Source organism: Lytechinus pictus, chromosome 8 (assembly GCF_037042905.1).
Source record: "Lytechinus pictus isolate F3 Inbred chromosome 8, Lp3.0, whole genome shotgun sequence".
Classification (NCBI taxonomy): Eukaryota; Metazoa; Echinodermata; class Echinoidea; order Temnopleuroida; family Toxopneustidae; genus Lytechinus; species Lytechinus pictus.
The window spans coordinates 9,886,750-9,912,601 of NC_087252.1; the positions used below are offsets into that span (position 1 = coordinate 9,886,750).

At 35.5% G+C, this 25,852-nt stretch overlaps 1 protein-coding gene across 1 annotated transcript in view; it reads right to left on the reverse strand.

Annotated features, from left to right (window-relative positions):
* The window catches only part of LOC129267249 (fibrillin-2-like), an 85,783-nt gene that overhangs the window by 7,435 nt on the left and 52,496 nt on the right, over positions 1-25,852 (reverse strand). The window contains exons 92-104 of the mRNA XM_064103263.1: positions 23,984-24,105; positions 23,188-23,301; positions 22,883-22,996; positions 20,988-21,101; positions 20,683-20,796; positions 20,128-20,241; positions 19,823-19,936; positions 14,645-14,758; positions 10,924-11,037; positions 10,246-10,359; positions 8,117-8,245; positions 7,441-7,568; positions 4,539-4,773 (exon numbers count right to left, since the gene is read on the reverse strand). Of these exons, the coding sequence (XP_063959333.1) occupies positions 4,539-4,773; positions 7,441-7,568; positions 8,117-8,245; positions 10,246-10,359; positions 10,924-11,037; positions 14,645-14,758; positions 19,823-19,936; positions 20,128-20,241; positions 20,683-20,796; positions 20,988-21,101; positions 22,883-22,996; positions 23,188-23,301; positions 23,984-24,105 (1,640 nt within the window). The remainder of the gene's footprint in view (positions 1-4,538; positions 4,774-7,440; positions 7,569-8,116; positions 8,246-10,245; positions 10,360-10,923; positions 11,038-14,644; positions 14,759-19,822; positions 19,937-20,127; positions 20,242-20,682; positions 20,797-20,987; positions 21,102-22,882; positions 22,997-23,187; positions 23,302-23,983; positions 24,106-25,852) is intronic.

The window sequence follows — 25,852 nt, forward strand, 5'->3', positions numbered from 1 at the left end:
CTAAAACATATCATCACTTTGAGTCGATTTTAATGAGAGATATATTACTTGACATACTTCATATATTTTAGGTCAGTTTCACGCTAAAGTAAGATACCAACTGCTCCACCCCCCCCCCAAAAAAAAGAAAAAACTAGAAAAAAACTATTATATTAAGATATGGACAGGATATGGGAATAACGTAATGTCATCTATTCCTGAAAATCCACAAAGAGAGTCATAACAACTTCAGGTAAGATGAATACCATCATTATTGACCTCAAGTCAGGTAAGTAAAATATATCATCACTTGAGTCGATTATATTAAGGGATATAAGGTAACGTTATCTATTCCTGAAAATCCACAAATAGAGTCATAACAACTTCAGGTAAGATGAATACCACCATTATTGCCCTCAAGTCAGCAAACTAAAACATATCATCACTTTGAGTTGATTTTAATGAGGGATATCTTACTTTAGATACTTTATATATTTTAGGTCAGTTTCACGCTAAAGTAAGATACCAACTGCTCCACCCCCCCAAAAAAAAAAAACACTATTATATTAAGATATGGACAGGATATGGGAAGAACGTAATGTTATCTATTCCTGAAATCCACAAAGAGAGTCATAACAACTTCAGGTAAGATGAATACCACCATTATTGACCTCAAGTCAGCTAAGTAAAATATATCATCACTTTGAGTCGATTATATTAAGGGATATAAGGTAACGTTATCTATTCCTGAAAATCCACAAATAGAGTCATAACAACTTCAGGTAAGATGAATACCATCATTATTGACCTCAAGTCAGCAAACTAAAACATATATTCTCTTTGAGTTTATTATATTAAGGGATATAAGGTAATGTTATCTAGTCCTGAAAATCCACAAAGAGAGTCATAACAACACACAGTCCCATTCGCACGAAATCGCGTGGGCATTGCTGCGTTTAGTCTCCATCCTGCAGAACTACTGGCGAGGAATGTGCGTCTTTAATTATCAACTCCCCCCCCCCCACCCAAAAAAAAACCAAAAAAAATAAATGAATAAATGGGAAAAAATAGTATGAGTAGGTGTAATACGTGGATGTCGGACATGCCGGGATAAATTAAATGTCTCTAGACAATGTACACACATGAAAACCATAAAGTGACCCAAAACTTCAAGTAAAGTTAATACTACCCACAAAACCCTCAAGTCATCTAATAAAAAAACATGTCATCACTTTAAGTCAGTTACATGAAGGAATATAATCACACGACTGAGGTTGTTTTATTAACAGTTTTATGCAAAATCATCATATCAATACCCCCCCCCCCGCTGGAAAAAAAAAGTCATAGACAGGGTATGGGATGAGATAATGTTATCTCAACATGAAAATCCATGAAGTGAGGCATAACAACATCAAGTTAAGTGAATACTACAGACAGTGACCTCCAGTCACCGTACAAAAACATTCCATCACTTTTAGTCCATTATATTAAGAAATATAATCATAATACTGAGTATTATGCTATATTAATATATCAACTGCACCCCCCCAAAAAAAAATGAGACATGGACAGGATCTATGATATGTTATGTATACATCGAAATCAAGTCGATCTACCTTTGTTTTCATTTTTATTGTTAATTCAAATATCAACTGCCCCCCCCCAACTGCAGCCCTGGAAACCCTACTACTCTTGGCCTCAGTACACTTAATTGGATGTAATCCAAATTGAATTGAATGAACAAATATGTTGGTGATTAATCTTGGAACCATATTATTCAACTACAAAAAAAAATCATTTTTTTTTTTTTTTAAAGTTATTTATTCGTTCCTGGAATAAGACTACACTATTTCACAAAATCAGCTCTCGCTCCGCAGAACACACAACAGGTCTATGAATGTACGTAGTTGCTGTTCTAATAAGCGATCACACCCCCAACTGTGTTTCCCATCGTGAAAGCACTCCATTGCCGCCCGTAGTACACTCTCCGAGCTCAAAACAATTCTAAGTTTTGAACATGACCCTGAGTAAATTGACTTCAAGTCGGTTGACTCAGGGTCAACTTTCAGGTGTGTATCTCCATTGCTGCATATATATATAAATATATATATATATACTTATTTATTGATTTCGATATGGGAATGAAATCGGCAAGTAGCTCTAGCAAATGATTGAGCAAAAGATGCGTCTCTTTACAGTCATGTTCCAGAACAGCGAGTAAAGTGGTACACGTAAGACAGCTCAAACAGAAAGTTCAGTTGGTAATTCTTCCCAAGTATCTTTTGGTTCTTATATGTAATGGGATTCTAGATAATCCAAGTGATTTCCAAACACGACTCTGTTAATGGAATAATTAGGGTAACGTCAGTAGCCCTTCTCAATACAGTAGAATCAAACTTTGAGGGGGAAAAGAGTCGCTCCAATGAAACCTCCAACTCTTGACGCCGGAAGGGGGTGGAGCCGTGGAGGGCCTCTTTAGTAGTTTAACTACCATTCTTAGGGGATTTTACAAACGAAATACACTACTCAAAAAAAGTTAAGGACCACTTTTTAATGTGTGTATACAATTTTCAAACCGGGTGTTGTATTTCTAGAAATACCCGAATATGGCTGTCTTGAATCTCCTCAAACACCCTGTAACAATTTCACACATGGGTGGTTTCAGTTGTTGCATGAGGTCTCTCGCATTATTGCATATCCTGAAAAGTGGGCCCATTGTGAAGTGGTACAAATGTGGATTCAAATGCATTTTCTGTCTTTAGTCTCTACAATCAACAAATTGCTGACAACAGCAATGCCAAGATACAGCTATCCAGGATGCCATCAAACACAATGAAATCAATTTCACACATGCAGTTCTTTCATGTCTCTTGCATCATTGCAATGTGCCCGTACAAAAGTGGCTTCCAAAGCATTTTCTGTCTTTAGTCTCTACAATCAACAACTTGCTGACAATAGCAATGCCAAGATACAGCTGTCCAGAATGCCATCAAACACAATGACATCAATTTCACACATGCAGTTCTTTCATGATGTCTCTGGCATCATTGCAGTGGGCCATAAGACAAGTGTCTTCCAAAGCATTTTCCGTCTTTAGTCTGTACAATCAACAACTTGCCTACAACAGCAATGCCAAGACACCACCTAAGTGAAACAGATGTAGCCAGAGCCCTAGGGATGCTGGAAGCTGGCCTCAGTCAGCGAAGAGTAGCCAGAATGATGGGCGTGTCACACAGTGTCATTAGCAGAGCAAATCAAAGACACCGAGAGACAGGGCTATACTCCGAGAGACCCCGCAGTGGCCGACCAGTTTCGACAACCCCTAGAGATGATCGCTACTTGACGAATCTCAGCCTCCGCAACCGCTTTCACAGTGCACGCCGCCTCAACAATGACTTCGCTGCAGCAACTGGAGTGATTGTTTCCACTCAAACAATCCGTAACCGACTTCACAGAGCCAATATGCATGCCAGACGGCCAGCTCAGTGTGTCCCACTCACCCCTGCTCACAGAAGAATTCGTCTCAACTGGGCCCGGGAGCATGTCAGATGGACCAGACAGCAATGGCGTAGAGTTCTGTTCACAGATGAGAGCAGATTTTCCCTTGACCACAATGATGGACGTTCGAGAGTCTGGAGGCGACCAGGAGAGAGATTTGCAGACCCCTGTATTGCAGAACATGACCGTTATGGGGGAGGCAGCGTCATGGTGTGGGGAGGCATCACCTACGCCAACCGTACTCGTCTCTACGTGGTCCCAGGGGGAGCAATGACAGGAGTGAGGTACAGGGATGAGGTCCTTGAACATATAGTGGTGCCATTTGCAGAAAATGTGGGACAAAACATCATTTTCATGGATGACAATGCCCGTGCCCACCGAGCTAGGGTGGTGACCGAGTTCCTTGAGGGCCAGGGGATTGAGCGTATGGAGTGGCCAGCGAGGTCCCCGGACTTAAACCCGATAGAGCACGTCTGGGACATGATGGGGAGGAGTCTCGAGCAGCTCGAAGCCCATCCACTTGGACTGCAGCAGCTGGGTGTGGCTCTGGAGGCTGCATGGGATGCACTGGACGTCAGAGACATCAATCGCCTCATCAGCTCCATGAGACAGCGCTGTGAAGCCGTTATTGCTGCAGGAGGTGGTCACACTCGTTACTGAACTGCCTGAAAGACACTCAGACATTCGTTTTTACCACTTCATGTCGGTAGCTGATACCCCTCGGGGCCCACTTTTCAGGATGTGCAGTGATGCGAGAGACATTGTGCAACAACTGAAACCACCCATGCGTGAAATTGATTACAGCGTGTTTAAGGACATTTAGGACAGTTGTACTGAGGTATTTCCAGAAATAAAACACCTTGTATAAAATCTTTATGTACGTTTTAAAAAGTGGTCCTTAACTTTTTTTGAGTAGTGTATGTTAAAACTTAAGAGATGTAGATCTACAGATATGTGATATTAAATATTATAGCAATTAACTTTGAACGTAGATGCTAATTTTTCCCGAAAGCTATCAGTCACTGCACTATACCAATGACTAGCTTTACATTCAAACTTACCGAAGACAGTTATAGACTCCACGTTTAGATTGACAGCACCATCTGCACTTTCCCAAACCCCTGGTTGTTGAAGCCCTAGTAGAGTTTCGACTGCTGTTGATTTTTCCTTCAAGTTATCCCTGTTCGGGTTGAAGATCATTACTTTAAAATCGACAACGATGCTTCCTGCCGAGAATCCGGTGATGAAGAGATCCCATTCGTTGTCGTTAATGATGTTTATCAAAGCATCATAGAGCTGATAATGATAAATATTCACACTTTCAATAAAAAATTGCACATGATTATTGCCACTCATGTCCAATAATCGAAAAAGGACTAGGTTCGCATATTTGTGTCTAGATTTCCACCAATCCAATAAATATTGCATTATAGCATACACAGTACATGATTAGGTATTTATTGCTGTTATTACTGTAAGATTAAAATAAATAAAATTAATGCAACATTACAAATCGAACAAGTGCAAATAAGGTCAAAGTTACGGCTGGTAGCCCATATTAAGCTACAACTTTATTGCATGTATACACAACAAAAAAAAGTAAGTCCCCCCTTGAACAAACATTAATAATTTCCGAACCAATGCGAGTTTTTGATATATTTTTACATGAGCGTGTAGGTAATGTTATAAGCTACCCTCTGAGTAAATGTTATGGACGTATTTTACGTCATGCTTTAGTGAGCACCGTCAGAAGGCAAAAATTTCACTTTTCAAAAGTCACAAGCCAAAAATCATGACTTTCCTTCCATTTTATTGGAACTGATTCCACATCCTCATCATGAAACATAGTCAGAAGGCTTGTAAAAGGTACTTTTTAAACGACGATACAATTTTTGGGGCTAAATTTCACGGTTGAATAAACACAAGTCCAAATTTGCTATAATTAGATTTTTTCATCAATAAATATGATAGAATATGATGACAGTTATTTTGGGAAAGAGTATCGTCAACAATATTCATCGTTTCACGGTTCAATGAACATTTATTGAAAACAAAAAATACGATTTTTAAATATCATACGCAAGTATTGTTTCATTTTGGTAACTGAAAATGATATTTTCTCAACTTTTTCGTTATGTTCATGACCAATTAACACGCTTCAAAGATTCAAAGGCGCTTAATTAAACATTCACGCTTGAATGAACATGTGGAATGTGATTAGCTCTTTTTTACGTTATTGGAAAAAATGCAATTTGTAACTATGGATATCTGTCACAAACCTCCTTTCATGGTTCATTTGATTTGATTTTTATGAAAATCCCGATGTTTAATGCATCAGTGAGCACACAATATTCGAAAATTATGCAAATGAGAAGAAAGTTCAAGGACTTTGCCCCACTCTGTGCCGTATCGAATTGTTATTTTGGTGTGCGTGCCTTTTGGATAGTGTTACTCTGAAGCCATGTGCGAAGTTTCATGAAATAACTGTTGGCAGAAATAACAAAAACCGTCCATGAAACAAACCCCTTATGTCATATTTGTTAAAATTTTGACTTCCTCTCTCATAGACTTGTGTACATTATTGGTGCATACGTTTAAGAATAAGTAACCTCTTATTCAATATGGTGGAACTTTTTTTCAAGGCTGTCTTTAGCAATGTCATTTGGCAGTAATGTTTATCAACCTATGGGCAGAATTCTGTGCAAAAATGAAATCGATTTGTTTATTTACTGATGAGTGAGCACGCATCAAAGTGGGAACATGGGTATTTTCAATGTCACAGACTCATTTTAAAGGGTAATAAGGTGAATATTGGGGGCAAATTCGGTTTTTAAATGTGACTTTAATTGCTGTTGTTTTTATCATCCATCATTTCTATCACCACACACTTTCCGAACTTTTAACATTTTCATGGTTGAGCGAGCTTATTCGAAAACTTAGGAATGAATACTCTTTATACTGCATAAATGTATTCTTTTCCTAACAATTTCTCATGATCAGTTTAATTTATGGACAAATCAGTGGTGGATCCAGAATTTAAAAATGGGGGAGGGGCCTATAATCGGGGGAGCCACCAACATTTTCAAATTTTAATATGACCTAACAAGTTGTAGAGGATACTACCAAAAACCCCTATGATGATACGTCACAATACAGGGGCCGCGGAACCGTTTTCAAAGTGTGGGGAGGGGCTGAGCCAAAAGTGGGGGGAGGGGGGGGGGGGTGACCATGCAACAAATCACAATCGTATGGTCATTTTTACATTTTTGTACATGGTTTTGGAAAACAGTGGACCCCCACCCCGCTTCCGCGGCCTCTGCGATATTGTGCTCACACAACCATGAACATACGATATCAAAATTGTGTGTGGAGTGGCTAAATGATGGATAGTAAAACAGCATAACACCATAAAATTCACCTAAAAACAACTTTTGCCCAACTTTGTATTTGCACAATCTGAAAAAACGACTCTTGTGACTTTCAATTCAATCTTTAATTACTCATGCATGACTCAATCGATCAATTTCATTTTTCCCCAGGAGTTGCTTAATGAGTGTAGAAAACCACCTACGAAATATCATATCTAAAAATAACTCCGTTCAAAAGTTACAGCAATTTGATTTAGGGGGGACTTACTTTTTTTGTTGTGCATATATATAAATGTGGTATATTGTGCTTTTTTATACTTGATATTTTATACTTTGCTTTTTTTTTTTCAAGTACTCATATGTTCTACTGTGAATTTCGGATAGTAAATAGATACAAAACGAAACACAAACTATAACTGGTCTTCCATGGGACCAGCTCATTATAAGAAAAAATAATTACTCATAAATATGATTTATCAATCGTAATCACCAGTGGGTACCCTAGCTAGTACTACTGACGAATGTGGTTCCTCTAAGCTTACAGCTTGCTCCCCTCCCCTCCACCTTCATAAACGTAAAGATGTGCTGAACTTACGATTTTGAAAATATTTTTTTCAAGATTGCGGTAATTTTCTGATTGTGGATCAGTTAGCGATTCCGTGAAAGTAATTACTAGACCGTTGAGACGGGTTAGTCTGATGAAGCCGCCGATAGCCATAGAAACTGTCAAAGAGATAGGTATATGCGGGGTAAAAAGGAGCCATTGTGGAACATTGCCGTAATACATGAAGTATAATTAGGCTGATGACTAAATGTCTGGATTTCTTCTCAACTGATAGCGTTTCCGGTCAAATCCCGGGTTAAATGCACTCACTTCTTTTTCTTCCAGCTTACATTATGAAAGACAGTGTAAATAAGTTTATATACCACGATGGCATTGCTCTCGCTCTCAACTCACATATAGGCAACCCACCTTAATCGAGGTCCAACAAGCGACTTAATGTAGAGAATCGGTCTTGGTCGTCACTCCAAGGGTTGGTGAAAAAGATATATCCCGTATTTATATTCGTACATTAAATAGTGATTTTTGTTTTTTAAATCATGAAAAATAATTCACAGTATCAAACGAGCAACATAAGTGTGTAAGTGCGGATACTGTTTGGTTAATAGAAATACAAAGATACTGGCCAAAATACTTTAGCCTGAAAATGAAGTTGCCCATTATAACAAGAGCTAAAATATTGCAAATTTTGCATTGTGCCAATGATTACCCATGCAGATGTCGTTTCTTCGTGAGAAGCCTTCAGAACAATTACAATAATAGCCACCTTCTACCAAATTCGTGTCAGTGCAGACTTCATTCACTCCACACGGATCATCGTGGAAACAACGATCGATTGCTGTTTATGGAAATGTAGAAATTAAGAAACATCATTTTATAAATAACTCAATCGATTTTTTGGTTATTACAAATAAAATTGTCAAATCAATATTCATAGATTATGAACAAAAAACGTCATTTAGTTGAATGTAAGAGTTATCATAGTTTTCTTCTGTAATATTGGACGTGGCAGTCGCCTTTGGCCAATGAAGACAGGGATAAAAACCGTACCCTAACAATAACTCTCCCAAATACCTGATTGGATGTCAGAGACATTAAGTTTAGGATTTACTATAAAATAAGGCAAACTCGATTTTGCGTCTCGCCCACTTATAAAAATAACCAAAAATATCGTGATTTGTGAGGGCACGCAACAGAATTGTATCGAAATTTCATTGTGAAATGACTGGGATGGAATAACACTTGTCATAAGAGTCTTGCACGTAAACATTAATGTTGACCTCAAAGTGAACTGTGACCAAGCCATGTGACTAACCAACACAGTAGCATGTAGGTCCCCTAAGTTCATCTACCATCCAAGTTTCGTTGAAAAGTGAGTTACGGTTGCAGAGTTATGTGTCATAAGAGAGTCTTGCATGGAAACTTTAAACGTTGACCTAAAAATGACCTTAGCATGTGACATCCGACTGCAACATGACATGCAGGTCTCATAAATACATCGACAATCCAAGTTTCGTTGAAAAGTGAGTTACGGTTGCAGAGTTAGGTGTCATAAGAGAGTCTTGCATGTAAACTTCAACGTTGACCTGAAAATGACCTTTGACCTTACCATGTGACCTCCAACTTCAGCAAAACATGCAAGTCCCCCTTATCCATCTACCATCCAAGTTTCGTTGAAAAGTAACTTACGGTTGCGGAGTTAGATGTCATTGCAGAGTCTTGCATGTAAACTTTAACGTTGACCTGAAAATAACCTTTGACCTTACCATGTGACCTCCAACTGCAGCACATCATGCAGGTCCACGAAGTCCATCTAACCATCCAAGTTTGGTTGAAAAGTGACGTACGGTTGTAGAGTTAGGTGTCATAAGAGAGTCTTGCATGTGAACTTTAACGTTGACCTGAAAATGACCTTTGACCTTACCATGTGGCATCCGACTGCATCATAACATTCAGGTCCCCAAAGTCCATCCACCATCCAAGTTTAGTTGAAAAGTGACTTACGGTTGTGAAGTTATGTGTCATAAGGTTTGTGACGGACGAACGACGGACGACATTTGCATGTCTCGCCTTCCCCTCTGATGGGCGAGACAAAAAAATGAGATGTGCACAATGGGCAATCTTAGTGAAATTATCAAGAGGCTGGGGGAATATGATGTCAAAGAAATTCCTGTGTTATTTTGTTAATGAATATTTTCAAATCTTGAAAGTTTAAAAAACAAGAACTACTCTTTCAGAAAAGTCAATATTATATATAATAATATATTTTTTTAGACTACCAAATTAGTATTTCAGATGTTTACAGAGAATCTTTCCTTCATACCATATCGTTAGTTTTGGGGTGGCTTGTCACAGTTTTACAACATAACAAATTTGGAATTGCGTATCTAGGATGGGCTAGGCATGGGAATAAAGATATTCGCAATAATAATAATACCAACATGCTTATATAGCGCATATCACTGCCAAATGCGTCCCTATGCGCTTAATAGGATATTATTACCCTGGCTTTAGCCCCGCAGCCTTTTACAGCGCGGTGGCATTTCAAGGAATAAATTCCTGCCAGGTACCCATTTACCTCGCCTGGGTCGAGTGCAGCACAATGTGGATAAATTTCTTGCTGAAGGAAGTTACGCCATGGCTGGGATTCGAACCCACGACCCTCTGTTTCAAAGTCCGAAAATCCACTGGGCCACAACGCTCCACTAATAAGTTAAAATAAAGTCCTAAAATTTATCTTGCTGAATATTAGGCCTACATGGTCAACCATTCAAGCAATATTGATGCCACTTAAAATCAGTGATGTTCATGATAGATTGAAAATGTAAAGTCCATTACCCGTAGAACATGTGCTGTCAGTATATCCCGTAACGCAGATACAAGAGAAAGAGTTGATACCATCTACACACGTTCCTTCATTTTTACAAGGTGATGGATGGCAGTCGTTAATATCTAGAGTTGGATTGTAGTCGAGTAGAAAAAGTATAAAGGGCTATGAACGATACAACCTATGAACGATACAACACATTTAATAATGTCTTTTCCTGATCGACAAAGGCATTCACAGCTAAGGTTCAAAATAACAGCAAAATCATTTATTTGAAATGACATTATTATTAGTATCAAAAGAAAAACTCAGTAGTAAGAAAATGATTAATTTATACAAGATGAACACACTCAACCCCCCCCCCAAAAAAAAAAAGGTTAATCATTAGTTGGCATGGTTCTCTCACCCATGTACATAAAGGAGGGTACCAAAGGGGCCGGTAAAGAAAAGATTGCGTTTAAAACAAAACTAATCAAAAGGAAGATCAAAATGCATTATTGGTTGAGATCGAATTCCGTTAAATGCAGTAATTATCAAATGCTGTAAATGGGTCTAGGAAAATTACACGACCCAGCAGTCTCTTTCTAACGCCCTTATTCATCCCTCCTCCCCGAGATGGAAATTGGATGGCCACTCCAGTCACAAGAAGACATGTTGCGCCACACGAATTGAATATGAACGGAAATTACTTATTGAGCAGACACTTCCAGTATAGCCGGGTACACATTCACACGTGAAAGTGTTTATTCCGTCTCTACAAGTTCCTCCATTCTGGCACTGATTTGTCTCGCATTCGTTGATATCTGCAATCAAAGATAGGAAAACAGGTTGAACGATATAATTTTTTTTTCTTTTTACTTTTCAGATTCATTACAACTATATGTTTTTTTTTTTTTTCTATTTTGATAAAAAAGGAAGGATTTTTGCGAAAATTGAGGGAGAAATTAGTGATCACTAACTGTTGTCATTACCAGCATTCCTGTTAAGTACTGGAGAACAAATATACCATATAATTATTCAATGCACAAAATATATATTTACTCTAACACACAAAACCCACCCCAAGCGCGCGCATACACATACACAAACACACACACACATATTTACATATATATATATATATATATATATATATATATATATATATATATATATATATATATATATATATGTAGATATATAAGATAATCACCAATAGTTTATTTTCCTTACGCCGAAGCAGAGTATTTGGATATATGTATTTATATACAGTGCGTATCAAAAAAGTTTACACTTTGAAAAAGCCCTAATAAATAAAAAATATACATCATGTTGGTAATTGTGTCACATATAATCTTGGGTGTGGGTCTCATCTATCCAAAAAAGTAAAAGTTTTGACAGAATGTTACTCTTGAGTGAGCACTGTCGCTTTTCGTAAAGCTCGCAGAAATCTGTTTGCGCATAAATGCTCGTTTTCACGCTGTGTCAAGGGGAAAGGGCAAAGTCAAACTTCCCTTGCAAAACACTTCTCATACATTTCCCTTGCTTTTTTAATAAAACGGAAACATTCAAGCATTTTGCAACAATTTTGCTACCCAACTTGAAATTTCAACACTTAGTAAGCACAACCTTTACCTTTTTGTGCCAGCTGGATCTGATGACCTAACTGAATCTGAATAAAAGTTTATATTAGACATCTCTAGCATTTTTTTCACTAGGTTTTAATCATTTAAAGTTGGTTCACGTTTCATTTTTCATTTAATACTTGTTGCTCAACACTTTTCCCAAGCTTGACAATGATTAACAAAACGAAAATCAAGCTTAAGCCATTTCACGTAAATCAAAGCTCAGTGTAAAGCAAATATCGTCACGATGGTCTCGGTGTGTGGGGAAGGGGGTGGGGCGCAATGCACTCTTCGAAGTGTTTTTGGCAAGGAAACAAGTTAAAAAAGGTAAAAATATCTTTAAATCAATTCTACTAGCTAAATTCCTCATGTTTTTCATGATTACGGTTTACTTTTGTTCGCATAACTATTACAAAGTTCTGCGCAAATCATTTTCACAAACTTTTTAAAAGTAAGTGGTGCTCACTCATGCGGACATATTTGTCGACAGTTATATCTTCATTTGCTTAAATGGATCTGCACCAATATTAAAATGTGGAAAAATCTTTAGGATATTAGAAATGTATAATTTACAGGATTTTTTTCTAAGTGTAAACTTTTTTTGATACGCACTTATATATATATATATATATATATATATAAATATATATATTATATATATATATGCAGCATTGGAGATACACACCTGAAAGTCGACCCTGAGTCAACTGACTTGAAGTCATTGACTCAGGGTCATGTTCAGAACTTATACATTTTTTGGAGCTCGGAGAGTGTACTACGGGCGGAAATGGAGTGCTTTCACGATGGGAAACACAGTTGGGGTGATGTGATCGCCTATTAGAACAGCCACTACGTACATTCATAGACCTTCTGTGTGTTCTGCGGAGCGAGAGCTGATTTTGTGAAATAGAGTATTCTCATTCCAAAAACAAATAAATAACTAAGAAAAAAAAGAGTAAAATTTTGATGTTTTTGTAGTTGAATAATATGTTTCCAAGATTAATCACCAAAATATTTGTTCATTCAATTCAATTTGGATTACATCCAATTAAGTGTACTAGGGCCTAGATTAGTAGGATTTCCAGGGCTGCAGTTACCTCATATTTTCTCCAAAACGTAAACTTAAAGTTTGTGTGTGTGCATGTGCCTGTGTGTCTGTCTATGTTTATGTGTTTGTGTCTATGTGTGTATGTGTTTGTATATACATCCGTGTGCGTGCCATCATTGAGTTTGTGTGTGTGTGTGTGTGGGGGGGGGTGTTTGTTCTGTTTGTATTATAAACACGTGTGTTAAAATGAGATGTACTTATTTTCATGCTTTTAATGCTAACTTGATGGATTTTCATGTTTAGATAACATTACCTCATCCCATACCATGTCTATGACTTTTTTTTCCAGCGGGGGGGGGGGGGGGGGGGGGGGATTCATGTCATGATTTTGCGTAAAACTGTTAATAAAACAAACTCAGTCGTGTGATTATATTCCTTCATGTAACTGACTAAAAGTGATGGCATGTTCTTTTATTAGATGACTTGAGGGTTTTGTGGGTAGTATTAACTTTACTTGAAGTTTTGGGTCACTTTATGGTTTTCATGTGTTTACATTGCCAAGAGACATTTAATTTATCCCGGCATGTCCGACATCCACGTATCATACATACTCATTCTATTTTTTCCCATTTATTCATTTATTTATTTATTATTTTTTTTTTTTGGGGGGGGGTGATATTTATGAAGGAAATTTCAAGGTAAAAGAAGTAAAAATGAAAAAAAAATAATTCAGGTAAATAAATAAATTTGTAAATGAAATTTGACTGCATGATTTGAACATAATGGCAAAAATAATGAGACAATTAAGAGGAAGTCTGCTGATTAGCCAAAAGTCTAATCATCAAATTTCTCATTTCTGCCATTTTGGCGCAAGCCTGTTTTTGAACCGACAAAAACGTCCCGTGTTCGCTCAAGCATGAACATATATTTTTTTTAATGGTACTTCAAAGATAAGATCTCAGACCATCTATTAACATAAAAACATAGATATAATGATTTGAAACAAATTGTTTATAGAATTTTCAAAACTGTCCCATTTTTATACGCACTGTATATGTGCATGTGTGTGTCTGTGTGTATATTTATAATCAAATCCATGTAAATGTTATATTGTTTATTTCACACTGTAAGCTCACTATTAAAATCATGATGATAAGGTGATATTTATGCACGTATACATTTTCACACTGCACAACATTTCTTTAACCCCGGGAAATAGGGGCGGCCGGAGGGGGGGGGTGGGATCTTAGCCCCACCAATTTCCCGGGGTAAAGCTTAGTCCACTTCCGTTCCATACTACGTTTTGCGAAAGTGGGCTTGTTCCGCAATTGCAATACTAAGAGCTGCTGTGTGAAACCAACCAGGTTAAGCAATCACAGCGAAGCTGAAAGTCATGAATGTATGGCTTCTTCATCGTCTGGTTTGGCTGTCAAATAAAATGACAATATCTGCCAACGCTTTTTGGAACCATCTGCAGATCAAAGTGGCTTGAGTAGAAACAGGAGAAGCGTAGATGGAAAATTATTGAAGCCTGTGCAAACATATTTCGTTGTAGAATAACAATCATGTACATTGTCAAGGTTTTAGTTGTGTGATGTCACATCCAAGCAGCTGTTGCTTACGTCATTGGAAATCAAATTCATAAAATTAAAAAAATATATTATATGCTTAAATTATGTAATTATAATGTATAGTGCATTGGCTTATTTTTGCACAAGGCTTTAATGAATTTTAAACCGAAGAGGTATATGCAATTACCTGTCGTGCAAAGAGGTCCGGTGTATCCATCAATGCATTTACACAGAACACCATCTATTCCAGAAAAACACGTGGCACCATTCATACACGGGTTTGGTTCACACCGGGTGATATCTGAGAATTAAAGTCATCGGTTAGCATTAAAAATGTCTAATTGGCAAAACAAAGCCTGAACCTTAAAGGAGAATGAAACCCTTGAAACCAGCTAGATCCATATCAAAGAGAAAAATAAAAGAAACATATTGTTGAAAGTTTGAGGAAGATTGAATGAATAATAAGAAAGTTATGAACATTTGAATATTGAGATCACTAATGCCATGTAGTTTCTCCTATTGGCAATGCGACCAAGATCTGTGATGTCACACATGTACAACTCCCTCATTATTTTAGTACCTTTTCACTTATATTCTCACTTTTATAGAGTCTGTCACAAAGTGAGGTGTTCTCTTTATGAGAGTACAAGTAAATAGGTTTCACAACATTATATCATTGATGAATTGTTTGTCATATGGTTAGAATGAGCAAAAAGAGATGTTTTGGGGTATATTTTCAGTGTCCAAAAGGGGAGATTTGTTCATCTGTGATATCACAGATCCTGGTCGCATTGCCAATGGGAGGATCTCCATAGCATTAGTGATCTCGACATTCAAATGCTCATAACTCTTCTATTGCTAGTCCTAATTTACTCAAACTTTTGTTGATCTTATTCTTTGATTTTTCTGCTTTCACAAAAGCTAACTTGCTCCAAGAGTTTCATTTTCCTTTAATGTGTGTTGCATTTAATGATGACCATGTCATCATGAACATGATGTAACACATATTATTATATTAGGATGCTGCTACCATTCATTTTTTTTATATATACGATTTGTATAGCGCATGCACGCATCCACCTTGTTTTTCCCTTTCTGAAGCACAGCATATCGATTTTTATAGGGGGACACTTTTTCTAGTCTACATTTTCTTTGGCAAATCAAAGTCACATGTTGCAAATTGGGACCTTGCAGCTTGGATTTTTAAAAGTCTTTTTTTAATCAAATCATATTAGGTACAACAACAACAGCAACACTTAGATTTTCACAAAATTATCTTGCCAATCATAATACATTATTATTTATGCTGAATTGAAACAACATAAACGATTCCTACTATCCTACTTTTCATAATTTCCACATGCTGCACTACAAGTGACGGCACTCCTTGCTAGCAATGCAAAATAAATTTCAGTATAATAAAGGTAAGAGTACGTATTATCATAATTGAAGAAAAAAAATGTGTTGGAGAAGGTGGGGTCATTATGTAAGAGATACTAGGCTTAAGTTGATATAAAAGGCCGTGGATGCGGCACATAAGTGTGGGGTAAATTTCTACGGGGAGCCATGAGGGCAACAATTAAGCGGCCGCGTAAATGGAGTGGAAGTCGGACATTTTTTACTATGGTGTCTTTCATAGAACACAACCACTAACATTTTATCAATCCGGCCCTGCAATGTAGAATGGACGGGCGCCGCAATAACTATGCGAATGCTCTACATCGCGGTCCGTATAACGACAAATGGATAGAAGGCAACCTCAGCTTCCACGCGGCGCGGGCCCTTACTACCACAATAGGAAACTTAGCCTACAAAATGTATGGAGTCAAATAGCAAGAACACATCATAATCTCTGAAAACTAACAACTTTTTTATTTTCGGAATTCGGAGTCCGACTCCATGATGGTGGACATCAGATCAGACGCATGCATGGGCATAGATGATCGTGCAGCTTGCTGGCTGCACCACCGCACACGTACCTCGCTGAATGGAAGGAAGCCAAAGTGACCCCAATACACAAAGGTGGCGACAGACATGACCCACACAACTATAGACCAATATCTGTCCTACCAATATTCATGAAAGTATTTGAAAGATTAATCCATAATCAACTACATGAATACCTGAATGAGAACAATATTTTGGTCAAAGAGCAATCTGGCTTCCGCAAGCACCATTCAACGAATACTGTCCTGACCTATTTCTCAAATCTCCTTCATCGGGAAATGGATCGTGGTAGATTGACGGGTGTCGTATTCTTGGACCTTAAGAAAGCCTTCGACTCTGTCGATCATTGTCTATTACTGCAAAAGCTTGACAAATATGGTATCAGGGGAAGGGAGCTAAATTGGTTCGAATCTTATCTTAAGGGACGGACACAAAGGACATGTGTTAGTGGCAAACTGTCTGAAACTTCAGAAGTACGCAAGGGTGTGCCTCAAGGTTCAATACTTGGACCACTCCTTTTCTCTATAATGGTAAATGACTTAGCTAAAGTTGTAAGGAAATGTGAAATTCTACTCTATGCGGATGATACTGCCCTAGTGTGTAGTGGAAAGACTGCCCAAGAAATCGAACGTGTACTTAATTCCGATCTAAAAAATGTACAAGAGTGGCTTACAGATAATCGATTGATGCTCAACTTAAAAAAAACGCAATACATGATATTTGGGACCCCCAAAAGACTTCGTGATTCTATTGTCAAACTTGTCATAGGAAATGATGTTTTAGATAGAGTGTCTTCATACAAGTACTTGGGTGTGTGGTTAGATGAAAACCTAATCTGGCACAAACAAGTTGAAGAAACCAGTAAGAAGATCGCTTCCAGATTGGCACTTTTGGGTCGACTTCGTAAGTACATGACAATTTCAAGCTCAAAACTACTGGCGAATTCTTTGATCTTACCTTGCTTGGACTATTGTAGTCTCGCTTGGGTAAATTGCTCCCAAAACCTGAAGGATATTTTGATAAAGCAACACAAGAAAGCTGCTCGTCTTGTACTGCAAACTGACCATAATGTGCCAACTGTTGAAGTTTTTCGAAAACTGAACTGGATGCCTATAGAAGAGAGGTGGCGCTTCCATACCTGTAGAATGGTGTTCAACTCACTACTGGCTGAGGCACCAACTTATATGTCAGAAATGTTTTCCCGATCGAGTAATGTTCACTCACATAATACAAGAAATGCTACTAATTGTGGTATTCTGGTTCCACAGGCACGTACCCAAGCCGGTAAGAAAGCCTTTTCTCACCATGGGGCGTGCCTGTGGAACCAACTCCCCAATGATGTAAGAAATTCGACGTCAATAAATTCATTCACAACATCGTATTGGAGATACAGGCTTAATCAAATTTGAACATGATACGTATATGCTATTGTTTCGTGTTCCAAGTGAAGACTATTTATTGAGCAATGCTAGTAACTCGGTCTCTTAGTAACTGGATGATACATGTTCTTCTTATCTCCACGTACCTTTTTCTCTATTGTATTTTTCTCACTCTCCTTATATTCTTTCTATGTCACTTCTCTATTATTCTCGTTATACCTTCTGTCCAATCTTCTACTTTGATCATCTTTCACACTGCAAAGAATCCCTTTTCATGCCTTTCCTGCCATATAAATGCAATTACGATGGATGAAATAGAAATTAGGTAAATATAACAATTAACTACAAATTGTATACAATCACACATATCCTATTCTAATTTATATCATTCATTAATATTATTTCTGAAAGTAGCTTATTGTAATATGATCAGTTACATGACTAGTTTAGACCGGATTTGCTCCTACCAAATGTCTTTTTTTTTTTCTTATACTTTATTTTGTTGCTAGCCTAAAATGAACTGTTTTGTTTTTTTATATTTTCGTTGACCATAACTTAACAAAAATGAACATATATTGTAGTCATGAATTATGTTGTAAATATTTGTTTTCTATCATTACGCATTGACAAGTAGCATGCAATATTATATCATTTTGTACTGATCTTTCATATCACCTTCGAATGTTTTTCATGTATATTTATGTATATGTATTTTATGTTATGCAGGGCCTCCAAGTATAACAGTATTGTAATTACTGATGGGGCTACCCTGTTGAATAAAGACGAAATAAATAAATAAAATAAATAAAGTCCTGCAAGCTTGCGGCGCGCGGCCCTCTAATTCTACGCACTGGGAGTGCCAGGGTGATAACTTTTTGTAGCATCGTTTTTTTGAAGGTTTCCACTCCAACTACACTTTTACACTATGTACACGGCCGTTTGATTTTCACGAAAGAATCTTTCACCTCAATTAACGACAAGTGGCAAGTTCATTTAAAAGGAAAAAAAATGTTTCAAACCAGAGAATTATACAACACTGTTTACTTCATGAATTTTCCAGTAGCCATACCAACCGTTCTTAACTAAACTTTTACTTAAACCCATAATTCATACGTAGTAATAATGTTGTTCTCTTGTAGTTCATTGAGATGATCTTGAATAGGAATTTAATGAATACATAATTGCCCAATGAGCAAATGCTTCCTGTATAGCCAGGAGCACAATCACACATAAATGAGTTGATTCCATCTGTACAAGTTCCGTCATTCATGCAAGGAATTGATGCACATTCATCCATATCTGTAAAGTAACACCGAACAATGAAATACATCCAATTTTGCTCAAAAGTTAGTGAACCCCGAAACAAAATGCACATCTTCATGCTGATTGTTGAATAAAAACAACAACATAAAAAATGGTCTGCAACCCCAATGCAAAATTTTATTGAATAAAATATTTTATTATCTGACTTCACAATTAAATTTCTAAAACACGGGATAATTTTGAACACTTTAAATATGTTCATTTTCTTGTGGGATTCACTAACTTTTGAGCACCACTGTATATTATATAAAAGCATTGAACAAGAGCCTAATGCGAAAGAAAACAAAATACTTTTGAATAACGAATTTTCCATTCATTTACATCAATTTATTTTTTGAAACCACAACTATTAATGTAGAAGTTTGGACACCCCGAAAAGAATACAGTCCTGTGAGTCAATGATACGGCCTAAGGGGGGGGGGGGGGGAGGACACATAACAGACTCTTTCTTGATTTCGCGCTCTGATAGGACATAACATCCATCCGAAAGTAGAACGGTTAGTTGACATTAAAGAGGCCTTTAGTCTACAACGCTAGTAATGGTGCATTTAACGTTAAAAAAATTACCTTTGTATTTTTTTTATCAATTCTTTATTTTATTTCAAATGAAACGAGATAAACAACCAAGAAAAACGGGATTTTGCAATAATCAAGGAAGTCGAATCTGCCTCGCTTGAATAACGCACAAAATGTATACTATAGATTAATTGAATTACCTATCGAACAAAAACTTCCAGTGAAGCCAGGAGGACAGTCGCAGGTGTAAGTGTTTATTCCATCTCTACAGGTTCCACCATTTATACAAATGTCAGGACCACAATCGTTGATATCTGTAATATAGGACAGGCAGACTTAGTTCTTTATCCAGTGGCCATCATCTTATATTTTAGTCATTGTAATACAGATCTCAAGAAGGCACTAAATGCTCTATCGCATATTTTTTAAGTGAAGCAATTTATATTTATTTCAATCAACATAAATTTTAAGTAAGTACAAATAAATAAAATGAATTAGCATTTACTTGTTGAGCAAAGTGAACCTGTGAAGCCAGTGACACAATCGCAGGTGTAAGAGTTTATTCCATCTCTACACGTTCCTCCATTCATACAACTGTCAGGATTGCAATCGTTGATATCTGTATTAGATAAAGACATAACACATATTGCCTTAATTAGTCAATTGCTCTGTTATGTTTCATTTTGACATGCATATTTGAATGTAAATAGAATACGTGTAGCAAATATGCCCATTAATTTCGAAATAATACCGTTGAAGAGTTATGTTGTAATAAAACAAAAGCCAAAAGAACTAGTAAACACTACCTATCATGACAGGCTATTACATTAATTATCAAGTTGAATATTTTTTTCTAAAGTAATGTAAAAACTTATAATTCAAGGGGGGGGGGAATGATATATTGGGAATATACCATAGTAATAGTAATATAGTATAATCCATTCGTGTATTTATGACAAACAACTCAAGGTAAACAAGCTGATGAAATAGGATATCACAAAAAAGTATTTAAAAAAATGAATCTTCTATAATATGTAACTGATATTAGTTTATCCAATACATATCGAACAAGTACTCCCAGTAAAGCCAGGAGCACAATCGCATGTGTAAGTGTTTATTCCATCTCTACAGGTTCCACCATTCATACAACTGTCAGTGTCACAATCGTTGATATCTGTAATAAAAGACGGACAGGCATATTTCTTTACCCACTGGCTATTATCTGTTATTTTAGTCATTGTAATTCGGATTTCAAGCAGGCATTATAGATGCCCTAATCGTGTATTTCAGTGAAGCTATACATATTCATTCAAATTAACACTCATTTTGAGGGCAGACAAATAAAGAAAATAAATTATATTTTACTTGTTGAGCAAAGTGAACCTGTGAAGCCAGCAACACAATCGCAGGTGAAATAATTTATTCCATCTCTACACATTCCTCCATTCATACAACTGTTAGGAACACAATCATCAATATCTGTAATATAAGAGAGAATAATTATTTCTTTACTTAGGTTGTTATTTTGTTTTTAATTAAAGTTCTTCGAAATACATGCATATGTGCATAGAATACAAACAGGTCTTTCAATTATGCACATTACTTCGGAAATATCACCTTTGTACAATATGTTTGTTTAACTGAAATTGAGACCAAAATAAACATTAAACACAACATAACGTGACAGGGTATTTTAATAATTGTCAAGTTGAAAATCCTTTGATAAAACAATTGGATAAGACTTAGAATTGGAGAAAAAAAAATATAGGGAATATTCCTATTGAACAAATACTTCCAGTAAAGCCACCCACACAATATCTCCAATAACAAGAATGTCTGAGCATACCCAATGCTTCCAAAACAAACACTTATTCTTATACAAAATGTTTTTATTACCCCATAATAACTGTTGCCTAATATCTTCACCTGTATTCTCAAAAGAGGGTTTGTTATTACACATTTTCCAAGCAATTATACATTGACGATAAAATAATGGAAGTTGTTTCATTTCAGGCATTTGACATTCTTTTTCAAAAGACATTTTAAGAACAAGTGAATTCGGTCCAAAGTAATTGAGGTGTAGTTCAGGAAGGAACTTCCATCTAAAATTGTGATCCTTGGTTTCAAATAGATTTTTTAGCCAAACTGTTTTTAGGGCATTACATTGTAAAACAAAATCAGGCATGTTTATTCCTCCTTTTTCAGTTCTACCAATCATTGTTTTTCTTTTTATTTTATCACGCCCTTTCCATATAAATTTAAATATGATTTGTTCAACTTTTTTATTAATGTGATCAAGCATGGGAAATACAGTCATTAAATAAGTTATATTTGAAAGAATTAAAGATTTTAGTACAGTAACTTTTCCGAAAAATGTTAAATATCGGCATTTCCACAATAACACTTGGTTTTCAATTTTTGTTACTTTTTCTTTCCAAGTTTTTTCATAAGCATCAAACATATTTTTACTGAAATACACCCCTAGAGTTTTTATAAACACACTTTTCCAATCAACCTTTTGAAAAAGATTGCTGTTAACATTTCCAAAGCTAAAACCCGAGCTTTTCGAAACATTTAACGATGGTCCAGCAACTTTGCAAAACCTTTGGACTCTTTCCATTACAGTTTTTAAAGACAGTTCATCCGCTACAAATACTGTGGTGTCATCAGCAAATTGACTTATCTTGATCTCAACTGAATTGTTTACATTATTCGTCAAAATAATACCTTTAATGTTATCATTCTTGTTCAAATCAATTGATAAAAATTCTACAACTACTAAAAATAACAGGGCAGACACTGGACAACCTTGTCTTACTCCTCTAGTTAGAGGGAAATAAACTGACTGCCAATTTAAATTCATTATACAACTCTCTGCATCAGCATATAAGGCTTTTATATAACTTATGAAATTATTACCAAAATTAAATTTCTCAAGGGCTTTATAAAGAAAATTCCTATTAACTTTGTAATAAAACAAAAGCCAAAAGAACTAGTAAACACTACCTATCATGACAGGCTATTACATTAATTATCAAGTTGAATATTTTTTTCTAAAGTAATGTAAAAACTTATAATTCAAGGGGGGGGGGAATGATATATTGGGAATATACCATAGTAATAGTAATATAGTATAATCCATTCGTGTATTTATGACAAACAACTCAAGGTAAACAAGCTGATGAAATAGGATATCACAAAAAAGTATTTAAAAAAATGAATCTTCTATAATATGTAACTGATATTAGTTTATCCAATACATATCGAACAAGTACTCCCAGTAAAGCCAGGAGCACAATCGCATGTGTAAGTGTTTATTCCATCTCTACAGGTTCCACCATTCATACAACTGTCAGTGTCACAATCGTTGATATCTGTAATAAAAGACGGACAGGCATATTTCTTTACCCACTGGCTATTATCTGTTATTTTAGTCATTGTAATTCGGATTTCAAGCAGGCATTATAGATGCCCTAATCGTGTATTTCAGTGAAGCTATACATATTCATTCAAATTAACACTCATTTTGAGGGCAGACAAATAAAGAAAATAAATTATATTTTACTTGTTGAGCAAAGTGAACCTGTGAAGCCAGCAACACAATCGCAGGTGAAATAATTTATTCCATCTCTACACATTCCTCCATTCATACAACTGTTAGGAACACAATCATCAATATCTGTAATATAAGAGAGAATAATTATTTCTTTACTTAGGTTGTTATTTTGTTTTTAATTAAAGTTCTTCGAAATACATGCATATGTGCATAGAATACAAACAGGTCTTTCAATTATGCACATTACTTCGGAAATATCACCTTTGTACAATATGTTTGTTTAACTGAAATTGAGACCAAAATAAACATTAAACACAACATAACGTGACAGGGTATTTTAATAATTGTCAAGTTGAAAATCCTTTGATAAAACAATTGGATAAGACTTAGAATTGGAGAAAAAAAAATATAGGGAATATTCCTATTGAACAAATACTTCCAGTAAAGCCACCCACACAATCGGAGGTGCATGTAAGAGTTTATTCCATCCCTACACGTTCCTCCATTTATACAATTGTCAGGGTCACAATCGTTGATATCTCCGATAATCAAGATCCGAAATTATGCCTTTTTAAATACTTGTTGGCAAACCAAATTATTCTAATGTGTATTTAAAGCCAGAGTTAAATGCAATCAGTCTAGCGATGAGGCTCATTGTTTTGAAAACATATTAGCATTATCCATTCTTGTATAACAGGATGAAACAGGATTTCGAAAAAAAAAAATGAAGTTGAATGTCCGTTGCTTGAATAATGCATGAAATAAATTATATGGAACTAATGATTGATTTAGCAAATACAAGTACCTATCGAACAAATACTCCCAGTAAAGCCAGGAGGACACTCGCAGGTGTAAGAGTTTATTTCATCTCTACAGGTTCCACCATTGAAACAACTGTCAGGTGCACAATCGTTGATATTTGTATTAGATAAAGACAGAACACATATTGCTTTAATGAGTCAATTGCTCTGATATATTGAATTTCGATATGCATATTTGAATTTAAATAGAGCTAGTGTAGCAAATATGCAAATTACTTTGGAAATAATACCGTTCAAAAGTTAATATATACACAAGTAAGTCCCCCTAAATTATGTAAATCAAAATGCTGTAACTTTTGAACGGAATAATTGTAAGATATAATATTTCGTTTTTTTTATTTATTTTTTAATTTTTTTATTTGTATGTTCTCATTTACATCGTCACTGTATATTGAACAAAAATAAAAAACAACAGCATGATATACATTAGAATTCAACATAAAAATTGACAACATTATATAAATATAGCAAGAAAAATGTTTAGATACATGTTCAATAGTAAGCAAACATAATGCCTAAATTGACTTTTCAATCTTTGTTTTACAATTTTTCCAAAAAATCATTTTTTTTATATTTGCTCTCCATTTTATTTCTTCTAAGAATATTTCAAATATTTCTTTAAAATTTGATTTTCTTTTTTGTTGAAAAATTGTATAAGAAGCTAAATTGATTAATACATTAAAGAAAGCTATAACGTTGTGTCCATTACCACCGTGTCTACCAATCACAATGTCTTTATAACTTATATCCACATTTTTAATATTCAGATTAATGGTAACACAAAAGTTACTGAATTTTAACCAAAAGAGTCTAGAATAATATCAATCATAAAATAAGTGATAATAGTTTTCAATAGTTTTACATTTAAAACAGAGTGGAGATTCTGCCAATTTAAATCGAAACAAATATTCATTTGACATCAAAAGTTTATACAAAAATTTAAAGTTGAATTCAGCTAAACGAAATTCTTCAATGAAAGTAACTTTTTCTTTCCAGATATTGTTCCAAATCAAATTTTCTTTGAAGTAAAATGACCAATATTGTTCAACATTTGGGGTTATAAACTTTTTATCCACAAGAAAATTGTATAATCTTTTAGAAAGTTTAACAGATAAATGTTTACTTTGTTTTATATGTAAAACAGGATCATGGTCCTTCAATTGAAAGTAGCTAACAATTGAATGATTTGAGCAATGTTTATCATTAACCAAAATGTTTTTCCATTTTTCTGGTATACAACTCCAAATTAATTTCGATTCACATAAATAATTTCCTTTTTTCTTTAATTTTGCATGAATACACAGTATATCCAATAGTCCATCGTTGTTAACAATATCTCCAATAACAAGAATGTCTGAGCATACCCAATGCTTCCAAAACAAACACTTATTCTTATACAAAATGTTTTTATTACCCCATAATAACTGTTGCCTAATATCTTCACCTGTATTCTCAAAAGAGGGTTTGTTATTACACATTTTCCAAGCAATTATACATTGACGATAAAATAATGGAAGTTGTTTCATTTCAGGCATTTGACATTCTTTTTCAAAAGACATTTTAAGAACAAGTGAATTCGGTCCAAAGTAATTGAGGTGTAGTTCAGGAAGGAACTTCCATCTAAAATTGTGATCCTTGGTTTCAAATAGATTTTTTAGCCAAACTGTTTTTAGGGCATTACATTGTAAAACAAAATCAGGCATGTTTATTCCTCCTTTTTCAGTTCTACCAATCATTGTTTTTCTTTTTATTTTATCACGCCCTTTCCATATAAATTTAAATATGATTTGTTCAACTTTTTTATTAATGTGATCAAGCATGGGAAATACAGTCATTAAATAAGTTATATTTGA